The 19,228-nt window shown below is 43.3% G+C and overlaps 1 protein-coding gene across 1 annotated transcript in view; it reads right to left on the bottom strand.

The window, feature by feature from the left end:
• Positions 1-17,684, bottom strand: part of LOC117045982 (acetylserotonin O-methyltransferase-like) — a 28,442-nt gene extending 10,758 nt beyond the window's left edge. Inside the window, exons 1-3 of the mRNA XM_033147614.1 lie at positions 17,540-17,684; positions 16,939-17,113; positions 16,046-16,175 (exon numbers count right to left, since the gene is read on the bottom strand). Coding sequence (XP_033003505.1) covers positions 16,046-16,175; positions 16,939-17,113; positions 17,540-17,611 — 377 coding nt within the window. The 5' untranslated portion in view covers positions 17,612-17,684. The remainder of the gene's footprint in view (positions 1-16,045; positions 16,176-16,938; positions 17,114-17,539) is intronic.
• Positions 17,685-19,228: the final 1,544 nt, after the last annotated feature.

Below are 19,228 nucleotides of genomic sequence, written 5' to 3'. Positions count from 1 at the left end.
CTAAATCGGGCACAGCTTGGCTTTGTCAAGGCTAACATAGATTAAGTAACAGAGGGATGTCAACATCAAGGGGCTTTTCAGAGCAACAGGAGCAAGTGTGACCCAAAGCGACCCTTGGTTGTGGAAAGAGGGAACATTTAAAGGGAAAGATTTCAAATCCCAGGCCGTAAACAGGGCATACAGTGCTTATCCCATTTGCCTCATCTTGCTGCAAAGGCCAGTGAGGTTATAAAGTCTAACTCCCTTGGCAGAAGAAGAGAGAAGGTTGACTTGCAGAATTTTCTCCCTTGCAGAAGAAGTTTAACTTCCTTGTAGGAATTGGCTGATTTGCAGAATAATTCAAAGTTGTTTGTTGGTATTTCACACTCGCTCTGGATATCTAAGGTCCTCAAATTTATATTTTTATATTTTTTGTTCACTGGCCTGGCTCCCATGTCACAGTAAGCCAAAGTGTAGCTTACTGGCACTACACAAGCAGGCAGGTTTGTAGCTGTTTGTAATAATAATAATAATAATAATAATAATAATATAATAATAATAATAATAATTTATTATTTATACCCCGCCCATCTCCCCAGCCACTCTGTAACAACCCCCCCTGTCGGGGTTTGGGTGCTGGAGCTCCTCGTGCACGGCCTTGGATTGGTTATGCACGGGTACCAGTTGCGGGGAAAGTGGCCAGCGTTCCGCGTGCTTTTGAGCACGGTCGCCGGCCAAGCCTCACAGTCTGAAGGATGTTGAGTAAAATTGACGACTCCGATGAAGTGTGAGTTCCTAATTGCCTTCTTTAATGAACAGTTGCCTCGTGAAATAAAATATATACCCTGACTCTGAATAGGCGGACCAATTTACTGAAAATTAAAAATTTTACTTTACTCCCCCTTTTAACCCCAAAGGAAGACAGACACCGGTTGTATCTTTAGTGGCTTCGGCAGAACCCGCATAGGCTCGTCCCCTAAGCTAAGTTCTCCTAAGCTTAAGTCCCTGCGCGCCCCGATCTTCCGCGAGGCTAACTAAATAAACTAAAACCGAAATATCTTCCGCGGGCCTAACCCTAGGCTAACCTAAAAGAAAACCTAACTAAACTAAAACCGAATGATCTTCCGCGATCTAACTCTAACTAAAGAAAAACCCATCCAACCCGCTCCTAGTCCCTTAAACTAAACTTGACTTCAACTAAAACCCAACTAAAAGAACATGAACGAAATCCTCCGCCTAAGCGGGGCCTCTGCCTTTATTAGGGAACAAACGTGACATCATCATTAGTACTTTAACAATAAAATCACTGTTGCTGCCCTCCAAAAGGGCGGGAAGCAAGTTTAACGCTCATTAACAACTTTGAACATGACCGGATCTACAAAATAAAGGCGGATTAATCTCATAAGTGAACCACACTATTCATTCATGCTTTCACTTTCGCTTTTACGCGCAATTATACCAAAAGTAGACCTCGAAAAACTTATAAAATAACCAAATAAATATGAATCCATGGCGGATCCGTGAAACGTATTCCGACATATCATCTTTCGTTTTTTGTTTTAAATTAAATTAGTTTTGATTTAGTTATATAAAAAAATTAGAGATATCATAAGCATTTATCTGACATAAACATTACCATTGTTTTGATATAGAAACTCGACATGAAAGGGCAGAGCATCAACAGTGCCAACAGTGTCCACATCAAAACTGTGATATAAACACCAGCAACACTATCAACATCCACCCCCTTCATAAGAGGAAATACTTGTACAATAATGTAGCAATAAAGTCATGAAAATAACAACCACTAGCCGAACATAAAAAGTGATCGATCCGATACACTGTAAACCTTTTAGGCATATATAATACTTCAATATGTAGTGTAATACAACAAATCATCTCATAATATATATACTTTCGCGTGCAGCGTAAACAACAAATTACTCCCCAAACACAAGAGAGGACCTGATACAGGTCCAAATTAAAGATAACGGATAACGACTGCCCAAACATAAGAGAGGTCCCGATCCGGGACCCAAAATAAATATAACTAGAGCTGGGGCTACATAGCCTACCCAGACCCCTCCCCCATTTTTTTTAATTTTTATTTGTAAAACTAAGGAAAATGGATAAGGAAACATAAAAGGGTTGTGGCTCTGAGGCTACAGAATCGAAGGAACTTTCAGGAAGGCAGATTCTGGACTTACCACAGCGACCACAGGTACGGGGAACTAGGGTCCGATTCCAGAGAGGGGATTTAAGGCACCTAAGTACAAGTGGTTTCGCCACAAGAGGGGATTTAAGCTACCTACATAAAGGTGTCCCAGCCAGGAATGAGGATTTAAACCATCTACGCAAGGGTTTTCCAGCGAAACGAGATGGGATTTAAACCAGCTACATAAGGGTCTCCCATTAACAGCAGAAACAGAGTGAAGGGAAAAGCTGGGAACCTGGTTTACTGCCAAAGGTAGCATATAGAGGGGGAATCTTTAAGTAAATAGGGGTACCAAAAGGGTAGGACGCCACCAGACTTGACATATATATCTTGAACAAATCCGAGAATGACCAATTCTTTGACCAAAGGAAATATTTCAAATAGGCATATAAATGTTACCACATTTTGAACTACAACTTTTGCAAGCACAACGTGGAGATTTAGGATTATTGAAATAAAACATATATGCATGAATATGTCTATGACTAGAACTGCACAAAGGCGATACTTGGACCTTACATAAAACTTTCCATATCATCAAAATTGTGACGCTCTAAATGGAAACCATTTCAGAAAAGTTTCATATATATAAACATCCATATCATTAATTACCAAGCTATATGGAAAACACATGTATATGCGAGGCGGATATTTCAAGAAGCATACAAAGGTAAATATGGCAATTTTTACAAGTACAATATAAAGTACAAGACAGGTTTAGAACTGCAAAATGGTGTTGGAGAGGAGGATGAAGACGATGAATGAGTTGCCGGTCGTCTCTCTCCGACTACACACGACCATGTAGAAGAAATAGTCCTGGACTCAGGAAAAGTTCGTGGGGCTCAGGAAAGTACTGAAACATCGAGTTCTGAAGAACCACGATACCTGTAGAAGAAAGGAGGTTAAGCAAGCAAATCAGGGTGATCTGCTAGTGAATTGCAGGTATGAGAGTAACTGGAACAAATCCAGGCAGCCAGGAATCAGAGGGCTGCCCAGAGACAAACAAAAGGCCTAGGCAGTAGAAAGGCAAGGCAAACTGCCCAGAACTCAACTGGTGCTATTAGTGGAGCACTTTTGAAGAGTTACTGCACTTGACACGAAGTTGAGAAGTTAGCGAGTAGCTAACAACCAGAGTTGGAAATCACGGCTTGCGATGAAAGGGAGTATCGAATTTCACGCAAAGTTTGTCCAGCGGTTTCTTGAATGGAGGAGTTGAACACACAAACAGGTGTAGAAATAGGGGTTCTTTCCGCAGAAGTAGGGACAGTCCTCCGCTGAGAAGGATTAAGCAACAAGGGCTGTCGTTGAAGATGCAGGCTGGCAAGTACCACGCAGGGTTACATGACTTGACCTTCAGATGAAGAATTCCTTGCGGAAGACAGTACTTCTGAGCACAAGGAGGAACTGCCTGAGGAGCCTGTAGTAGAGTTCTTGGTTGATGCAGGAAAAGATACTCCAGAAGAATACCTGGGGAGATGCGGAGCATATTTGCAATCAGGTAGAGAGCAACAGAAAGCAGGTGAAAAGGGTTTGCGGTTTTGGTTGGAAACAGGTATGCTGCAAGAAGTGATGGCAGCAATCTGTAGACACGGTAAGTACATTCAAAATCAGCCAACAGAACGCCCATGCAAAAGACAGCACGGAACATAGCAAGAGCATCCCATGGATGACGATTGGATCACTGAGACAAAGGAGAGTTTCAACGGCGTGAGAGCGCTTGAAGATGCTGCCTGAACAGAACTTGTAGACAGGAGAATTCACCTTACCAAGCAGTGAACTTTCCAGGGGAACTTTGCAATAGGCTTATTGCAAAGGACAGGTTTAAGACTATCAAGGGAACGCTCTAAGGTCAATGACTGTGGAGCTTTATCCATGAGGTACTGACGGAGAGTAAAGGGTTGCATGCGATCCTGGTGTAGCAGCTCTTTGATTAGGGCCTCTGCTGCAGCGAGCTTTTCTGACGTCAGCCGCCCATTGGTCGACCCATACAGGGGGTCCTTCCTTCCATGTGAGTGGAGAGCATGTACTGGCGCTGATGCAAAGGCCCACATCAAAAATGTGTATGGACAACAGTTCTTGCTTTAGACAATAATTCTCTACCCCAAAAGGGTGATAGGCACATCCATAACAAGTGGACGGAGCTGCACCATGGAGCCTGAGTCTGACTGGAAGGTAATCGGATGCACGCTCTGGTGGGCGGGTTCGAAACCTCCGACTCCGAAGACTTCCTGGGTGACAGTCGTTTGCCCACTGGTCAGGCCAATCCTTTCTGGCGATCACTGGACATCTGCGCCTGTATCAAGAAGACCCTTGATCTTTCGTCCACCATTTCTAAGACGAGATGAGGGCGTTCTTCTGTAATCTTGATTAGCGCCATTGCTGCCTGAGGAGGCAAAGAGTCTACAGGATCTGTAGGTGTGGAAGTAAGCAAATAGAGTCTGGCAATTTCCAAACCTTTTGTTAGACACAAGGAACTGTTGAAAATCCTGGAATCAGCAACTGCGATGAATCTGTGATTCGAACTAGGCCTGCAGTCAATGGGACTGTGGCAGGGAGGCGATCCATCCTAGGCAGGATAGGCAAATCGAAGTGTCTGGGAATGGACCACGAATGGATGTTGGCAAATTGCTGAGCAAACCATGGATTTGAAAAGTAACAGTCCTCTGTTAAGAAGAGTGGTATACCTGTGACAGAAGATTCTTCTTGTTTCTTCGTTGGCAGTGTCTGAAGACATCTTTTTGGCTTCGGGTTTTTTTGCACTGCTGAAGTTGGCAACTCTGAAGCTGCTTGGCGTTGAGTTGGCAAACTTGAGGTTCTTCCGTTGGTAAAAGTTGCTGATGCTGTTGAACCTGCTGGCGCTCAGTCAATCGTGCATCAAACAGCAGGATGGAACTTCTTCTTTGACACAAGGCATTCGAAGTTGTTGTTCCTGATAATTGTTTGATTGTGGCTGGCTGAGCTTAAAAGCTGGAGGTGACACAAAGGTGTGGACATTGTTAACTGGAGTGATGTTTAAGCTTCCATAGAGGGAGCTGGCTCGCTCACTTGTATTCTTTGGCCACATGGAAAGTGATCATCAGCTGGGCTGCTACCTGGATATTGCTGTTTCATCAAGGGCAAATGTCCTTCAACAGATTGACCTTGACTCGAAGGTGAATAAAGCTCAGGTGCTGCAAGGTTGACTTCAGTAGGATTCTTCTCAAGGTTGAGGGCAATTCTGCGATCAGAGACTTGACTGTGATTGCTTGCTGTGAAGCGGGGTGACATCAGTAGGAACTGAAGGGCGTTAGCAGAAGGTGAACTGAAGGCTGTATTCCCTACTGGAACCCTTTGAATAGGTAAGGCAGATGATGAAACCTCTGGAACCTGAATGTTTGATGAGGTCACATCTTTTCTCTGGACATCTGAAGAGTAGATATCTCTCTGGATCACTCCTTTTTCCTGATGACCTGGATAAGGAGTAGCGTTGTTCACCTTTCTGGATGGTTGACCTTCATGATGTTCTTGAACTTGCACCCTATTGTTTTACCGGGCCGGGGCGCGGCCCGCAGAACCGTTTCCCTGAACTGGAGACGAGGTAGGTGATGTATTTTGTGGATTCAAACGACAATCATTCGCCCAATGAAATCCTTTCTGACAGATGGGACATCTCTCTGGCGGCTTGGCAGAAGGCCTTGGCGTTGTTGTGCACTGCGACCGGAAATGCCCATCGCCTCCACACCCATAGCACTTCTTGACTGGCGTAGAGCTGTCTTGACGTGGCATCTGTACCGCAGCTGCCAAGAGTTGTGCTTTGTAGGAGTGGGTACCAACATTCTGGCAGACGCGTAGCATCTCAGTCAATGTGGCATCTGGACGATGCAACTGCTGTTAGGGCATTCTTGCAGTCATCATTAGCATTCTCAAAGGCGAGTTGTTTTGTCAGCATGTTTCTGGCATGACGATCTTCTATCTGGCGTTCCACTGCAACAATCAGGCGATCCCGAAGTCCCCATAAGGCTCCTTTGGACCTTGCCTAACTGCAGCGAATCCTGATACTGAGCTAGCATCTGTGCGATTGGGTAATCTGCGCCAAGCTTTGACCACGATGTCTGCTATGGTGACGAGTGCAGCATCAGGTATGGCTAGCTGTTGATTGAGATTGGAGTAATGTCCTGATCCTGTGAGCATATCTTCTGTGGCAAGTGGCGTTGCACGTCTGGCTGCTACTTCTTTCCACTCTTGCAGGCACAGAAGAGCATCTGTAGGCGACAGGAAGGTGCGAAGAATCAACTTCCAATCAGATGGCAGAAGTCTACTAGTGGACAGTCCTTCAAGTAAACTTCTAGTGTAAGGAGCTTGAAGTCCATTTTCGCGGATGGCCTTTCGTAGTTCACGTAGTGTTTCAAAAGGAATAGCTTGATATCTTGCAGGTTGTCCTCCATTGGCACGAATCACTGGAAAGATGTGCATTGGATCAGCACTAAAGTCTATTTGCCCCAAAGCTGCTTCCAAAGCTTGGTTCTGCAGATGGGTTGCATTGCTGCTGGATCTGTAGGTGGCATCAGTGAGTTTAAATCTTCTTGATGCTTTCCAAACGATGAGCCACTAGATGGTGCTAAAGAGTCTTTGACATCTGGATGCCTTGAAGATGGCTGACTATGAAGACAAGATGGCTGACTTGAAGTTGGATGAAGACAAGATGGCTGACTTGAAGTTGGATGAAGACAATGGCTGACTTGAAGTTGGAGCATAAGGTTGTTGGCTCTGTACTGCAAGTCCTGGCATCTGGATCATCATTGTTTGGCTTTGCTCTTGTCTTGGAATCTGCATTGGCATTGGAGGTGCTGAAGGGTTGGTAATTGCTGTTGAGCTGCTTGCATTGAAGCTTGGATTGCTGTTGATTGGAAATCAGCTTGCTGCAAAACTGGAGCTGCTGGCTTGAGCGCGGCCTGCAGGGCAGCAGGGTTTGCTGGCAAAAAAGCTGCTTGCTGCTGCTGCTGCTGGATCGCTGGTAAAAGCGCGGCTTGCGGTGGAGGAAGCGGGACCGTTGCTTGGAGCGAGGTCCGCGGCTGCTGCTGACTTGAGATCGCTGGCTGGTAAAGGGCCTGCGATGATTCTGAGCGACTGGCGGTGGGGCAGTCCGCGGCGGGGCTTGAAAGGCCGACGGCGTCTGCTGCACCGGCACAGGCGGCAATGAATCTGGCAATGACAAATTGGACAAGGGCGAGTGCGTGTACGACAACGGGGCCTGAACTGGCTGCTGCGAGGGGGCCGAAAATGGCACAACCGCAAGCGGCAGCACAGGGGCACTATTAAAAGCAGTATTTCCCAAATTCACTGTTCCATTAAGCAAAACATTTCTTGGAGCGATTTGTTGAAAGCAGTTTCTTACTTTGCTCCATACTAATTGTACAGGAATTCCGATTTTCGGGTTGGCATAAATTCTAACCCGATCCTTTCCCATGAAGCTAGATCTTTCGTTCCCTCCCTAGGGACCCAAGGCAACTTCCCCAATAGTTTAACTAAAAGCTCTACTTCTGATTCAGAGACAGGGTGACCATTTCTTTTCAAAAGGTACAATAAATCTTCGCAAATTTAACTTGAGCAGTTGAGAGTGAGGAGCCCATTTTAACACTTTCCAAAACTTTTTCCTCCCCACCCGTAGGCTTCTACTAGGGGACCCCGGTTCTACCCGTAGGCTTCACCGAAAAACCTGGCACCCGTAGGCTTTAGCCAGAAAACCTCCACCCCCACCCGTGGCTTCTACTAGGGGCTACCGGCCCTACCCGTAGGCTTTGACCGAAAAAACCTGGCACCCGTAGGCTTTTGCCAGAAAACCTTTCCCTCACCACCCGTAGGCTTTTTTGGGAGACACCGGCCCTACCCGTAGGCTTTGACCGAAAACCCTGGCACCCGTAGGCTTTTGCCAGAAAACCTTTCCCTCCCACCCGTAGGCTTTTTCGGGAGACACCGGCCCTACCCGTAGGCTTTGACCGAAAACCCTGGCACCCGTAGGCTTTGCCAGACCCCTGGCACCCGTAGGCTTTTGCCAGAACCTTCCCACCCTTAGGCTTTAGGGAAGACCTTACTCTGCCCGTAGTCTTAAACTAAACTCCTTGCCGCTCTACCCGGGGACCCCTTGGGCAAAATATACGCGCGCAACTGCTATTTACACTACTTTGGGCAAGCGGTGGATTCGCGCTAACTGCAGCGAAATCCTGGATAAAACCGGGCCGTTATACCTCACCTCTCAACGTCTGTTTCCGAGCCACTTCCGATATGTTGCCTTTAACCGGAGTCTTTGTGGAAGCGATTTTCAACTGCGCTTTGCCTCAGAGAGGGCACCACTTGTCGGGGTTTGGGTGCTGGATGCTCCTCGTGCACGGCCTTGGATTGGTTATGCACGAGGTACCAGTTGCGGGGAAAGTGGCCAGCGTTCCGCGTGCTTTTGAGCACGGATCGCCGCCAAGCCTCACAGTCTGAAGGATTGTTGAGTAAGCCAATTGACGACTCCGATGAAGTGTGAGTTCCTAATTGCCTTCTTTAATGAACAGTGCCTCGTGAAATAAATATATACCCTGACTCTGATAGGCGGACCAATTTACTGAAAATTAAAAATTTTACTTTACTCCCCCTTTTAACCCCAAAGGAAGACAGACACCGGTTGTATCTTTAGTGGCTTCGGCAAGAACCCGCATAGGCTCGTCCCCTAAGCTAAGTTCTCCTAAGCTTAAAGTCCCTGCGCGCCCGATCTTCCGCGAGGCTAACTAATAAACAAAACCGAAATATCTTCCGCGGCCTAACCCTAGGCTAACCTAAAAGAAAACCTAACTAAACTAAAACCGAATGATCTTCCGCGATCTAACTCTAACTAAAGAAAAACCCATCCAACCCATCCAGCCCGCTCCTAGTCCCTTAAACTAAACTTGACTTCAACTAAACCCAACTAAAAGAACATGAACGAAATCCTCCGCCTAAGCGGGGTGCCTCTGCCTTTTATTAGGGAACAAACGTGACATCATCATTAGTACTTTAACCAATAAATCACTGTTGCTGCCCTCCAAAAGGGCGGGAAGCAAGTTTAACCGCTCATTAACAACTTTGAACATGACCGGATCTACAAATAAAAGGCGGATTAATCTCATAAGTGAACCACACTATTCATTCATGCTTTCACTTTCGCTTTTACGCGCAATTATACCAAAAGTAGACCTCGAAAAACTTATAAAATAACCAAATAAATATAATCCATGGCGGATCCGTGAAACGTATTCCGACACCCCCCCCCCCCCAAATCTATTGTACTCCTGCACTGGGCTGAGCTTGGCTTAATGTGTTGTCCAAAGCTGGGATCATGTTTAAGCTCTCCTAACTAATCCCAAACTGGTAGCCTGTTTTGTTGCCATAATTAGGAACTAATGAAGGCAAGAGTTACAAAAGTTGTATACTTTCAGACCTGAGGGCTTTGGGGGAAGATTTAACCATTGCAGTTAAAGGTTATTTATATGTTTAAAGCTGTTGCACCCTCCTCTTTGGCCAAAAGGTTCCCAGAGCAGATTGCATAAGAGGGCCTGCAGGTTTACAATCAAAATTCACCACGCAAAAGGAAAATTTGCAGGGAGGGAAGAGGAAAAACAAACCAACCTGGGGCCCGGTTTTTAAATTTCTAAAGTCTTATAATGATGGAGAGTTCAGCAAGGTGAGGAACTAAATGGAGATACTCTCTCAGGACAGCTTGAATTCCCAGATGTGGTTGGACTACAACTCCCCTCATCCCTAGCTAGCATGACCAGTGGTCAGCGATGATGGGCGTTATAGTTCAACACATCTGAGGCCTCAACTAAAGAAAGGCTAGGTTAGTCAGGAGTGACCTGTGTGGAAAGTTTGAGAAAAGCTTCTCTTAATACGGTTGGCATCTCTCAAGCTACACAGGCTGGCTGATCATAGCTTGCATATTATCTATATTTATTTTGAAGTATGGATTAGTAGCTCTCATTGTTCCAGCAGGTTCTGTTTACCAAAAAAATCTTGAGTTAATATGGGATACAACCTCTTTCTCTTTCCTGTTTGGCTCATAGTTCTCCTAGGGGGGAAAAGGCAAGCAGGGAAATGAAGGTATAACTTCTACTATTACAACGGTGGTTAACATGTAACAAGCTTTATTATTATTCTAGCTTCTCTTAGTAGTCAATCATAATGATAAGCAGGGTGGTGGATGAGATATTTCCACATGGGGAGGATTTGCAAGAAAGAAAGAAAGAAAGAAAGAAGAAAGAAAGAAAGAAAGAAAGAAGAAAGAAAGAAAGAAGAAAGAAAGAAAGAAAATAAGAAAGAAGAAAGAAAGAAAGAAAGAAAGAGAAAGAAAGAAAGAAAGAAAGTATAGCGATTTAGCATGTTCAGTTGTGGCTGCAAAGAATCGGGCTAAAATATATCCGTTCAGTCACGACGCTCACAGAATGTTCTTGGTCAATGTTATTTTCTTCCTAAAATGGCGTCAAAGAGGCCTGTTTTCTTTTGCTGAATCTCCTTAAAGCCAGCGGCACTGAGGAGCGCATTATACTCTGACAGGGTCCGTTCTTTTCCTTGAGTACAAAGCAGCATAACCAGACCATATATATGAGCTTCCAATGGCCCCGTTCTGTCTTCATTGAGAACCATTTCCACTACTAGAACTCCGCCACCTGTTTCAGAATAGTACATGGAAGATGTATCATTACATATTACAAAGCAACATGTTACTTTTCCCAGGTGTCCTGGGATCTGAAGCTCAAGAAATAAAGGAACGCAGCTGAACCTGAGTGGCACATGGACATAAGGGGAAGGGGCCATGGGGAAATCCAAGCGGCTTACTATGAGAATCTGTTCCCACAGGAAACACCTATGACGCCATGCACCTACCAGGTTTGCAGGCTTTGTGCAGTCTGGTTAGCAGTTGCACACACTTCTCATCTGTAAAGCAGTGCAAGATCCTAGCCAAAATATACAGGTCAGCTTCCGGAATTTGATCTTTTAAAAAATCACCTGAAATAAAACAAGTAGAGTTTTAATTTTGTATTTCTTAGTTTAGAAAGTATTGATCTGATGTGTAGAGATATTTCCTATTCTATTAATATGGTCAGAAGGAGCCTGAGTTTCACTTTTACTTTCTATTTTTCCTTCTGGTGTGGTGTTCTGTACATAGTCTGCTATAATGTTAAGGTTATACTTATTATAAGTTATTGTAACTTTAAGTTAAGTCTGCTGCAACTGGATTTCTTACGGACAGTGCCAATCCTGAATGTATTGGATTTGTGATCATTATGCTCATTTGCCTTCAGTAGCAGTAAAGCTCTGCTGGATTAAATGCAATTGCCTCTGCCCTATTTTTGGAAATCCTGCAATGTGTTAAAGTTTTTACTCTGAGAACTATATGCTGGAATCTGCTCTGGATCAATATTGAGTAGAATTCCATGGTGAAATAATTATTATTCTTACAGGGGACTGGAGGCAGAGCATAACCATCATGGCTAGTAGCCATTGATAGATTTATCTCCAGGAATTTGCCTAATTGGTGTCCTTCACTGCCTCCGTCCTGTGGGAGTGAGTTTTATAGTTCAACTACGTATGTGCTCCCATCAACCCCGGTCAGCATGGTCAGGGATGATGAGAGTTGTAGTCCAACCATAACTAAAGGGTCACTGCTTCTCGATCCCTGCTTAGTGCATGGCTGTCTTGTTTGTTAGCAGAAGAAAACGATGTAAACTTTGTAGGATAAAACAACATTTTACCTTCATGAAAAGTAATCCGGTGTTCCTCTGAGGAGACAAAACGCTTCTTTCCTATTTCCACTACTTCAGGCAGGTCAAAAATGGTCACTGTAGAATTTGGATACAATGAAATACATTCATTTGCTAGGGCGCCAGTACATCCTTAAGGGGAGAACCAAAGTGAAAAAAATTAACATGTTGTGCATATCAAAGCTATTTCCAAAAAAATCCTGCGCATATCTCTAAGATAGTACACCAGATAGGTGGCTGTCCAGTCATTTCATTCAGTGGTAAATAAGTGCCACATTTGCAGTTCTGAGGATCTGATAGTTCAGAGCTTGGGTCATGGGTTATCAGGGGGTGAGAGGACAATATTGTACTTGCACAATACAAAGCAAAACCTTGTGCTGCAATTCTTTCCTGTTTAGCAGGAGCAATGAAAATACAGTCCAGAGGAATATGAGAGTTTGCCAGGAAGGAGTGGCCAGAACTAAGGCCCGGGGTACCCAAACTAAGGCCCGGGGGCCGGATGCAGCCCAGTTGCCTTCTAAATGCGGCCCACGGACGGTCTGGGAATCAGCATGTTTTTACATGAGTAGAATGTGTCCTTTTATTTAAAATGCATCTCTGGGTTATTTGTGGGGCATAGGAATTCGTTCATATTTCTTTTCAAAATATAGTCCGGCCCCCGACAAGGTCTGAGGGACAGTGGACTGGCCCCCTGCTGAAAAAGTTTGCTGACCCCTGACTAAGGCCAACACACTTCTTTTCAGTGGACCTAACTGAAAGTTCTGTCATTGGAACTGAATTAATCTATTGCCCTTCTCCCCACCCTACCCCACTGACTCCTCTGCTGAGTGCCTAAGGGCCCCATTCCTGCCTCTTTCCATCTGGCCCAGGGTGGGGCCTGACAGTCCTCATAAGGACTGCTGCTGCAGCTGCTGCTCAGCATGGACTGGGGTATTTGGGGGGAAAGTTTAGTTGGGAGTTTTTGCTGTTACTGATATTAACTTTTTGTATCTTTATTTTTATGTGGAAATTGTTCAGTTTCGTTATGTAGTTTTTAATGTGTTTTATTTATTTCTATGACTACTTTGCTATATTTGTAATTTTGTGAATCTTTTCATATTGTAAGCCACCTTGAGCATTGTTTTAACTGTGGAAAGGTGGCATACAGATAAAATGGTGATGATGATGACAGTGCTTACAGCTCAGGAGGAAATGGGATGGAGCGATGTTTCCAGTTGCATGGCAAGGTCCCAAACCCACCCGGGAAGTAGAATAAAGACACATGAAACAGTATTTTAGGTTAATGAGCGGAAAAGGCCACAACTTTATTGGTTACAGGATGTGAGTGGTATTGGCTTAGGCAATGGAAACCACATGACTATATCTGACTTCTGCCTGTCTGCAGGAGTCATAAAAGGGTTAACTACCAGTAGGGGGAGCCCTGCTGATGCACATCAACTAGGAACTCCCCCAGGGTCACTGCAAAGCTGACAGCAAAGCTGTCAACCCTCCTTGCTGTTTCCCAATGCTATAATAAGGGAATTTCCCTCAAAAGAAGGGAAAGGTTGACAGCTGTGGGTCGTGCCATGGCCCTAGCCCCCCCGTCCGGGGCTTCGGGCAGAGACCACGCACCCCAGATTCCTTATGATTTTGGAGTGCCAGCATAGGAAGACATGTGAGAATTTTAGTTACAGGTGGGTAGCCGTGTTGGTCTGCCATAGTCAAAACAAAATAAAAAATTCTTTCCAGTAGCACCTTAGAGACCAACTAAGTTTGTTCTTGGTATGAGCTTTCGTGTGCATGCACAATTCTTCAGAATTTATAGTACTTACCTCCCACATCACAAATGAGTGGGAAATGAGAGAGATCAAATGCATTCAACACAACTCCACTCCGCAGACTCCACATCTCATGCATAAGTTCCATAAATTCTCGCAAGCCGCTCTCTGTTCTAGTAATTCAATATTGCATTGTCAGTTAACAGAAGGGATATCTTTGAACAGAGGATGGTTCTAAACAGGAGCCATATTCCACATAATGCTGTTGCCTTTTAGTTGTGTGTGGATTTCCTTTCCTTTTTCCGGCCTCATCCTTCTTTTCCCCATTGATACCAGTGGACAGATCATGATGGGATGTATCCATAATCCATACACAGATTTAAATACTACTACTACTAATGATGATGATGATGATAATAATAATAATAATAATAATAATAATAATAATAATAATAATAATACATCATTTACTGTAGCTGTGCATCTCACCAGTATTTCAAAACCTTAGGCTTTTTTTAAATTACCTTTGACAAAATTCATTTCCCTTGTGATCACATCTGTCCCAGTGAATTGGACAAATAAGGCTTCCTCTAACTCTGCTGTGTGTGGCATGATGTTGTTAAGAACCCGACTAAGGACTGTTTAGTATGCCCAAACTCTTGCATCTGAATTCCATCTGGATAAACATTGCATATCTATGTTTCCATCGGTGGCCGAATGTGTTATTAAAAATGTAATAATTCTACAGGCTGTGATTTCTAATATATGACCACTTAGATGAGGAGGAGGAGGAGCAGGAGAAAGCACCCCTTTTTGCACATTCTTTAAAAAGAAACAAGATCTAGAAAAATACAAATTTTCTGTACCTGTACATAGCCTCATAGAAATTTTTTGTAGAAATGTCACTTGATCTATATGTTTGAGTCTCTCCTTCCCTGAAATAAAATATTTGTTTTAGTTTAAGAAAAAATGAGCATCATAACTACAGAATTAAATTTCCGACTCTACAACAAAACAACTATACCAAGTGCACTACTCATACAATTACATGTATTGCCAAAGCTGTGTCTAACCAACACAGGTTTGTTTATTTGTAATGTCTGTGAGTTTCACCATTATATTACCCTTCTTATCAATCTTTGACTTATCAGTAAAAACATTTGTAAACAAAAGTGAGGCACAGTTCAGTATTCAAAGATAAATGCTATAATGCTGCTAGTGTTTTTGCTGTCCATTCGTACCTTGGTTCTCAAATATAATTCGTTCCGGAAGTCCGTTCGACTTCCGAAACATTTGGAAACCAAGGAGCAGCTTCTGATTGGCTGCAGGAGCTTCCTGAACTCAATTGGAAGCCGCGGAAGCCACGTCAGACGTTCGGGTTCCAAAGAACGTTCCAAAACCGGAACAATCACTTCCAGGTTTCCAGCGTTTGGGAGCCAAAACAAGGTGTTCGGAACCAAGGTATAACTGTAGTGCTAAAATATCATAACAGAATACATAAAGCATAATACCATACTGCCAAATGTTGTTGTTGTTGTTCAGTCGTTCAGTCGTGTCCGACTCTTCGTGACCCCATGGACCAGAGCACGCCAAGCACGCCTATCTTTCACTGCCTCCCACAGTTCGGCCAAACTCATGCTAGTCGCTTCGAGAACACTGTCCAACCATCTCATCCTCTGTTGTCCCTTTCTCCTTGTGCCCTCTACCAAATACTCAACTTTAAATTCACAGCCATTTTAGCAACATGGCTTATTGCAGCAGCTGTTATGGTAGTGTTCCTTTTTTTAATCATTTTGTTGAAAATAACATCAAAACCTAATGGTGTTGTAGCACTCTCTTTCTCTTTCATTATAAAAAGTGTATATCTAAAACCTAGGAAGTGTTTTAGCAATAAATAAACATTTTGAAAATTAAATGGGTGTTGTTAGATAGCACTTCCTTTAAGGGTTATGTCGTGAATATGTGCTAATCTTCAAATGGCTCAGCCCGCAGTAGTTATGTCATGCCAGCTCCTAATTACGAACTGAGCACAGCGAGAGGACGGTTGGCGGCGATTATTTTTATTAATCTGGTGCTGAAGTGACTTCAAAGCAATCTATTACCATCTATTGCAGTCTAACAGGATGGCCCCTCTGAAATTTGTCACCCACGCACACAAACTTACACATTAATTTGTAAATCTTTCTGTGCTTGGCTGCCCAGGACAAAACCCTATCAATACAGAACATAGCATTTTGCATTGAAATACAGGACAATTCTGTATTATACAGGACAAGTGGCAACCCTACAGCACTGTGACATTAAGTTCCATACTTCAGTGCTATCCTTCTCCTCACCTCACAGCATCAGCCAGGTGCTGTGCTCTTGTATAGGTAAATTCAGCATTGATCTTCAAGGAATAATACTGAGTCTTTGGGCTTCTTTTCCCAAGGTAGAGATTGGCAAGGTCGGTATTTCCATAAAGCGCTTAAAATGAAGGGGACAAAAGATTAACTTTTTCACATCTCTGTGCAAAGCCCCTTTCCCTCCCCAATTCTGCAGGGACAAAATGCTTGAAGCAAGGATAATGAGGCAGAAGACACATTTCTATGATTCCACGGCATTCTGCTCGCTTTGTAAAAAAAGTTCAACACCAAGACTGCAATTCTCCAGCTTCTCTTCCAGAGAAAAGTATGGAAAGACTAGGCTTCCACCTGCTGGCAGTGGAACATCAGGGTGCAAAGCTGCCACTAGGAGTGGCCATTCTGAGATCTGGAGCGAACTATTAGAAATCTATGAACAGCAGGCAACTTTGTTCCACTGTAACATATAAGTCAGGAGGACAGACTCTGTATGTCCTGAGCTGCACTGGTGCTTAGTGACCTGCACTAGTTGCCTATTTGCTACTGAGCTTTCGTACTGACATTTGTAAAAAACTAGGTACCAGCACATCTAACAGACCATCTCTCCTACTATGGGACAAATCACCCTTTACAATCATGGAAGGAGTGTCACCTGCAACCCTACTGGAAAAAACCGCTTTCTGGTTATAGCACCTGCCTTCTGGAATGCTCCCCAAAGAGAGATATGGGAAATTCCATGTGCTTCAAATGTCTCCTAAAACCTCAGATGTTTCCCTAGAATTATTTGGATGCTACTCTGTTCAGTTGCTGGCTTGATGGTTTAAAGTTTACTGAAATTGCTTTTTAATGGTATTTCTACTTTATAGTGTTGGTTAAAGAATAAATACTTTGGTTGTCCTTCCTCTCCACTTGCAGGAACTTGTAGCCAACACAGGCGTCCAGCAGCCTCTCCATCCCAAAGGGACTGGTACCCAGACGTTCAGCAATAGTCACTGAAGTCAGTGGTTCCTTGGACTCCATCAGCAGATCAAATACACCAAGATCAGAGGCAGTAAACATAATCTGGATCCAAAAAGGGGTGAGGGAGTACACAAGGAAAGAGTTCAAAATGGTTTATAGTTATTGACTTTTCAAAAAGGAACAAGATGTTTTGAAACACAAAAAGATTATAATACAGTTCAAGTCTATTTGAAGTGCAGAAATAAAAGTAGGACATAGGTGTTTTAAGCAAGTTAATTTTAAATTATTGCTGTATCCCATTTGTGCTGTGGGTCCCATACATAGACTCACAATTCTTCTAATTTTCTTATTAAAACATTCAAGTGACATTAACACCAGATGTTTCTGCCTTTGTTTGTGCTGGGTTGACCCCTATAACCCTAATATTTGCCTTGCCATTTAAAGGCATTTCTGATTCTACACAACCATTTACAAGTTGAAAGTTTCAAAGTCCTGGCAAGTATTAAATTTTGCAGACAATACTTTTACCTTTGGAATTAGAAATGCATGCTGATTCCGAAATAACATTTTCACATCTTCAGCTTCTACTGTAGCATTCATTGTTCCTTACTGCTCTGTCCGAGACCTCACAGTCTTCCTCTGCTGAGCAAGTTGTTTTTGGAAGAAAGAGCCCTCTGCTAGTGGTACTTTTATTCAGAATTGACTGAAAATGAATTGACAATAAATAAGTCTAGATAAATGACAATCAACTGGTGTCTGGAAATGCTAAAATGAGGCCATTTGGAAATTCTTAAAATACAGAAACACATTAGGAAATGGTAGCAGCTTAACAAAGAAGCATAACATGAAAGTCACATGGTAGGAGCCGTTTCTTTGCCCAAGTCAACAAATATGAATAGTAAAAATTCCCAAGAGACTCACCAAAGAACTTACTTCTAAAAATGAATTATTTGTTATACTGATATAGAGAAATCATGTGAAAGAAAAAAGGTGATTCCAATAGAAAGACAATGTACAATCAGGAGTTTCCCAGAGAAGGGAAGCGACATGACAGAGTTATTAAGAATCAGAGAATCCAGAAACAGAAAGGTTTGAGGCAGGGGTGAAGAGCAAGGGAACACTTACCTGTGGAGAAGCAGCAAAAACAGGATTGTTTGCAGTTTCACTCCACTTTTTATAGGTTTGTCAGTGGAAAGAGGAATGCTAGTGCCCCCGCCCCCTTCTGTCAGCTGACTTTATTTTGTTGTTGTTGTTGTTCAGTCATTCAGTCGTGTCCGACTCTTCGTGACCCCATGGACCAGAGCACGCCAGGCACGCCTATCCTTCACTGCCTCCCGCAGTTTGGCCAAACTCATGTTAGTAGCTTCGAGAACACTGTCCAACCATCTCATCCTCTGTCATCCCCTTCTCCTTGTGCCCTCCATCTTTCCCAACATCAGGGTCTTTTCCAGGGAGTCTTCTCTTTTCATGAGGTGGCCAAAGTATGACTTTATAGTCTCTTCCATTTATATGGAAGAGACTTTATAGTCTCTTCCATTTCCTTGATGTTAGGAGGTGCCCACCTGGAAGGACCATGGTTCAAGATGCTCTTTCAAAGTATAGTATTTGTGTTGTGCAATACCAACAATCTCTGTCATCATAAGTGCTCACTATGTGCCTGGTTCATGGTAATTTATCTCGCCCATGTGAGGTAATAAATACTTCAAACTACAGGTAACAAATAATTCATGACGTGTATCTGATGTATAACCCAACTTTTCAAATTACCTTGGTGCTCTCTTGCAAACAAATGTGTTAGAGACAACTGGTTTTTTTTTTAATCATATAAAAATCTCTAAGTGGTTTACATAAAAACATCATAGCATTCAATACAGATTTTCTAAAACTAGATACAGAATACAAGTGTGTATTACAAATAAAACTGATCAGTGTGCAAAATGGATAAAATTAGAAATTTAAGAGTTGGGATCCCTCCAGAGCTTGAATGAACCAATATTTCAAAAAGGCGTTTAAATGTCATTATTGTCTCCACACCACACATTACTTCTGCACAACATTGCCAAGAGTGGGCACCATCACAGAAAAGTTCTGCTTCCATGATTTCACTAAGTGACTATCTACTGGGAGCATTCAGAGCCATCTTGGAAGATCTTAAAGATTGGCTTGGATTTTACTGTAGGAGGTGATATGTTGGTATCCTGAACCCAAGTTGTTTAG

This window comes from Lacerta agilis, chromosome 4 (genome assembly GCF_009819535.1).
Source record: "Lacerta agilis isolate rLacAgi1 chromosome 4, rLacAgi1.pri, whole genome shotgun sequence".
Taxonomy (NCBI): Eukaryota; Metazoa; Chordata; class Lepidosauria; order Squamata; family Lacertidae; genus Lacerta; species Lacerta agilis.
Note: the sequence above shows the minus strand (reverse complement) of the source record. Positions and strands in the feature narration are given on the sequence as shown.